The 6016-nt window shown below is 38.0% G+C and overlaps 1 protein-coding gene across 1 annotated transcript in view; it reads right to left on the minus strand.

Moving 5' to 3' along the window:
- The window catches only part of Lrrc69 (leucine rich repeat containing 69), an 81153-nt gene that overhangs the window by 47404 nt on the left and 27733 nt on the right, over positions 1–6016 (minus strand). The window contains exon 5 of the mRNA XM_055603629.1: positions 4182–4253. Coding sequence (XP_055459604.1) covers positions 4182–4253 — 72 coding nt within the window. The remainder of the gene's footprint in view (positions 1–4181; positions 4254–6016) is intronic.

A 6016-nucleotide genomic window follows, 5' to 3' on the forward strand; every position in this document is an offset into this window, starting at 1 on the left:
ATAGATAGATAGATAGATAGATAGATAGATAGATAGATAGATAGATAAAGGTTGATTGTCCTAGCTCCACTAGCATGACAGGCAGGTGCCACCACCTGTGGTGGAATCAAACCAGGACTTCATGCATGCTAAATAAGTGCTCTACCAACTGGACTACATCCTCAGTCCCAAATTATTTCTATGACCAGTTAGCTGTGGTGGTGCCTGCTCCCAGTCAGGTTTCCAGTTAACATACATTTGTATACTAACTCATGATTTAAAACATCTTGGGGTTGTGAGGGACTGGAAATATGGCTCAGCAGTTCAAAGCAGTTGTTCTGGCAGAGGACGCAGAATCAATTCCAAGCACCCACAAGGCTGCTCACAGATGCTCCTAACTCCAGTTCCAAGGGATCCAACGCCCTCTTCTGGCCTCTGCAAGCACCAGACATAGAGCCCACAGAGAGACGTGCAGTAAAAACACTCATATACATAAAACAGACAAATGTAAAATAAAATCAGCTTCAAATGTGTAAAAGCTACCTCAGTAAAAACTATCCACTAAGTTACACACCAAACTTTAGACCATGGAGATGGAGAAAAAGCTCAGCTGTTGTGAGTAGTAAATGATCTTCCAGAGGACCAGGATTAATTTCCACCACCCACATGGCAGCTCACAACTGTCTGTAACTCCAAGATCTGACACCTTCACACAGACAAACATGTGAAGCCGGCCAAACATCAATGCATATTTAAAATATTAGACCATGAAACAGCAAAAAGCTGAAATAAAGATCTTCTTTAAAAGAATGATAGTAGCCAGCCATGGTGGCACATGCCTTTAATCCCAGCACTTTGGACGCAGAGACAGGTGGATCTCTGTGAGTTCAAGACCAGCCTGGTCCCCAAAGCAAATTTCAGTACAGCCAGAGCTGTTACACAAAGAAACCCTGTCTCAAAAGAATGACAGTAAAATAAACTATTTAAACTTATTCTACAGAATGTAATTACAGCGTTGGAGTTCAGAGTGTGCTTCAAACTAACAGATACACATGTCTTTCACTTCACTCTTGTATTTTTCATATCTTCACCATTTTATAGTAAAAACAGGTTTTAAAAGATACCCTTCAGAAAGTTAACACTTCCTGTTATCACCTATAAATAGTGACTGATCACCATAATTGCTTTACCAATCACTACTTTGGTATTACCAAACGTTTCAGATATAATTCATTGTGAAAGTAATTTTCACTGTTTTGACACTCTCTTTAGGAAGTTTAATAATCATTTACCAAACTAATATGCTCATGAGGTTGGTGGTTTTAAGGAACAACTCAAACAACTTCTCTGAAATTATAGTTTAGTAAATAACTTAGAAATTTAAGTTAATGTATATATGATTCCAACCTAAGTCAATGTCTTTCACTTAATACTACGTGGTGATTATTATTGTTAATGTTCATTATATTATTGTATTATAATATCATATCGTTGTATTATAATATCATATCGTTATATTATATTATATATTACACATAGTAATATATATTATATTATTATAATACAATATTATAACATTATGTCGTTAATGTCCCTTACTTTGAAGCTGAACTCTGTAACACTTAGAACTATACTACAGAGTCAGTGAGTTATCTCAGCATTTGCCATTTGTGCCATCAGATTGCCTCATCTTTCAAATGTGAAAACTGATTTTACAGCAATAAATTGCAAAAGTCCATCAGTTTTAGGTCAGAAAGTCATTTTCAAAATTCTGAAGCAAAAAACTTAAAAAATTGGGAACAAAGCTCAGATGAGTTTGGATCTGATCTTATTTCATAGGGTTTACAGACTATTCTGAAAGTGAATCTGGCACAGATCGTATCAAAGGCGTGCAAAAAAAATATTGAAAACAAGGGTGTTTAAACAAAAAATTTTACATGCAGCCAGTCTTTACAGAAAATTGAGAATTCATGGCAATGCCACGGCGGATGCTGAGCGCAGCTGAGAAACATTACCTAGGTTTATTCGTTTCGTAAATAATATTAAGTTGAAAATAAAAGATATGTTTGATGGTAAAGTTAGCATTCTAACATCAATGCAGAGGCAAAAGGGGATCACTCCTTTCCATGGTCTGTGCCACAGTGGTACCGTGTTGGAGGTGACACTAGAAAAATGTTCTGGATGTTGGGTCTATAGCACACTGTGCACGGAGTTAAATCAAACCCACAGAATGAAAACAGAATCATGGAATCTTTTCCAAGTGTTCACTGAAAGCATCTATTCTTTCCTATGATTTGAAACTGTAAATTTTTAACCGGATAGTAAATCCTTAAAAATTTAAAAGTGAGCTGTGGTGGTTAAGAGTCGACGGGCTCTAGAATCACCTCCAAGGCAAACTCTGGGGCATGCCTGTGTGGGATCGCTTACACTGGTGAGTCTGGGGACAACTTTGTGAGGGTTAATTTGCACTTAGTTACTAGAGGTGGGAAGACCCACTCTGAAAGTGGGCAACAGCATTCCATGGGCTAGGTCCCACAGTACATGAAGAAAGAGCTGAGCACTACCCTTCAGCTATGGAAACTTGCGAACAGCTGCTTCCCCATCCTGGTGGCATAACTTCCCACCACAAAGAACTATATCCTCAACTGTAAGCCAAGACAAACCCTTAAGATGCTTTTGTCATGTTAAGATAAGAAAGATATGAAGATGAGATGAAAGTTGTAAAGAGAAGAAAATAATAGAGGAAGGGGCTGTATAATTCAGGAGCTCTGCTTCTGAATACGTATCTAAAGAATTTGAAAGTGAAAACTAAAACTTAGTGAACAAAAACCTTGTACAACCAAGTTGGGAGCAGCGTTGCTCACAGTAAGCAAAAGACAGAAACATCCCGTGTCCCTCCACAGCGCAATGGATAAGCGAAAGGTACCCTTGCATGTGGATTGTGTGACTATGACGCAGCCTAGAACAAGGAAGGAAAACCCAGCTCTGTATGGCAGGGAAGAACTTGAATAAAATTGTGCTAAAAATAATAAGACAGTCATAAAGGGACAAAGGTCGGCTAATTCTACATTGGCGGAGTGCACAAAATAATCAAACATATAGAAACAGGACATGGTAGTTTCCAAAAGAAAGAGAAAGACCTTATTTTAAAATGCTGTGATGAATTCTAACAAGAGAATTGGAAATTTGTCTAATTGGGAATTAATGAGTTCTAGAGGAAGGGGGTGGTGATGGACCATCAAGTACTCAGTGTCAAGAATGTCCTCTTAAAACACAAGACTTGTATAATACACATTTTACCACAAGCATAATATTGCATGTGTTTCCCGAAATCAGGTTTTGAACTTTCAGTCTAAAATTCTTTTCATAGATTAAAATGTCTGAAAATTACACTTTGAATAAATCAACAAGAGTAAAAATTATGGCCAGGCATGGTAGCACATGCCTGTAATCCCAGCACTAGGGGAGGCAGTAGCAGGGGGATTTCTGTGAGTTTGAGGCCAGCCTGGTCTACAAAGTGAGTCTAGGACAGCCAAGGCTACACAGAGAAACTCTATCTTGAAAAGAACAAAACAAAAAGAATAAAAATAAGGGATCCACGGGTATTTACTGAATACTTCCTGGACTAATGGGCTTGTAATGTTCCAGCATGTTCGCTTAGACATAAAAATGCACTATTAAAAACAGCTATTTCTTTTCCCGAAGTTAGAAGCTGCCAAAAATGAACTGTCTCTGTTATTTGAAATAAACAAAGTCAAAATTCAGTTCCAAATGGAAAAGAAAGTGTATTTTCATAGGTGATGGCTTAAAAACAACTGTGAAATTAACTGTTAACAACTGTTAATCCCCTCTGGATTAACTATATGGGATAAAATCTTAGGCCCAAGAAAGTGGTCTTTCAAGAAGGTGACAGGTGACCAAAAGCAATGTGTAATAACAAAAAAATTTAATCATAACTGATAGATTAAATATTTATGGCAACAATCAGAGTTCATTTAGCTCAAACAAGTTCAGCAGGCACAGAATACAAGCAAAAGGATATGGAAGAATGGGTTTTGAAATTGTAGAACAGAGCAAATCTTTGAGACATTTTACAAATCAAGGTTCAAACTACTACAGCTCTTATGGGCTGCTTATATTTTCTATTCCCAACAGTATAAATAAAATGATTTTTAATTACAATAAAAATTGACTGTACTTACGCCTTCTGGAAACGTCTGAATAACATTTCCAGCTATGTCCAGTATTCTTAGTTTTCTAAGATGACAAAGTCCCTGTGTCAGAAGACAAAAGGAAGAGAGTTTTTAATATAAAATTTTACCTATTGACTTGGTTCAGAGTTGGCAGAAGTGTCTCTCCATCAAGACAGTCTTCCCTGAAGAAATCTCTATGGATGCCCCAAGAACTATGAATCCTTATTTCTTTTGAGCACTCCAAATATACAGAATATATTCTAGGTTAAGTCTTCATAGGTCTAAACCTACCTATCCCACTTACTAAGTGTGGTCATAGGAGATTTCCTAAGACCCTCTTTGTATTTCAATTTTGCCACTTTCTACTGAACAGAAATCATATACTCTTGTGACTGTTGTTATGTATTAATTGAGTTACCAAACTCAAACAGCCTAATATTCAGTGAGCACCCTTTAGACACCACCTATTATTAGAATAGACACCCTATGAAACAGAAGGCAGCTATAATCCTGGAACGTTTTCTGTAATGATAATTTCACCAGAACTCATAGTACATCTGTCTTTTGCTTAGCAGTATGACAACACAGCCCTTTCCTCATAAAAGAAATAAACCCATGACTATATCTGCATGGTCAATGCAACTGTGCGTAACCATAGTAACCAACCACATGGTTGTTATGAGACATCTTATTTCTAGTATTTCTATTAACAAGCAAATGAAAACTAGGGTTTTAAAACTTGAAAAATGTTTTAAGTTGAAAAATGAGAGTATAACTTATTAAATAAATGGAAACATTTCTGAATGTTACTATTACTGTGGTGACAGAGTTTCTCCCTAAGGAAATGGAATATCTCTTTAGCCATACCCAGGAGTCTCCATCTTTTATTGCATGCTATCACAAGTTGCAATCTCTGGAAGCAGATGATTAGTCTGTGGTACTGAATGTACTTCAGATTTCCATCTTTTTAAATGCCAGGAGTAGGCTTGGACAGAAATTATTCCATAAAGAGAACACTGAGGCTGAGATACAACTGTAGGAAGAGTGAAGTGTGAAAACAGTAGAAAATGACCAAAGAGGACTGACAAAAGGGACATCAGAGAAGGAGAAAACAAGGAACAGGACAGGAGCTACCACAGAGGGCCTCTGAAAGACTCTACCCAGCAGGGTATCGAAGCAGATGCTGAGACTCATAGCCAAACTTTGGGCAACCTTCAGGGAATCTTATGAAAGAAGGGGGAGATAGAAAGACCTGGAAGGGTCTGGAGCTCCAGGAGAGCAACAGAACCAAAAAATCTGGGCACAGGGATCTTTTCTGAGACTGATACTCCAACCAAGGACCATGCATGGAAATAACCTAGAACCCCTGCACAGATGTAGCCCATGGCAGCTCAGTCTCCAAATGGGCTCCTTAATAAGGGGAAGAGGGCTGTCTCTGACATGAACGCAGTAGCTGGCTCTTTGATCACCCCCCCCCCCCGAGCAGGGAGCAGCCATACCAGGCTACAGAGGAAGACTATGGAAGACAGTCCTGATGAGACCTAATAGACCAGGGTCAGATGGAAGGGGAGGAGGTCCTCCACTATCAGTGGACTGGGGAAGAGGCATGAGAGGAGATGAGGGAGGGAGGGAGGGTGGGATTGGGAGGGAACAAGGGTGGGGCTAGAGCTCGGATACAAAGTGAATAAATTGTAATAAATAAAAAATTATATTAAAAATAAGATAAAATAAATAATGCAAAAGAAAAGAGAGACATCAGGACACAAAAATTCTTTTTTTTAGATTAGTTATAGATAAATAGATAGATAGATAGATAGATAGATAGATAGATAGATAGATAGATA

This window comes from Psammomys obesus, unplaced genomic scaffold (genome assembly GCF_907164565.1).
Source record: "Psammomys obesus unplaced genomic scaffold, mPsaObe1.curated_primary_1811, whole genome shotgun sequence".
In the NCBI taxonomy this organism is placed as follows: Eukaryota; Metazoa; Chordata; class Mammalia; order Rodentia; family Muridae; genus Psammomys; species Psammomys obesus.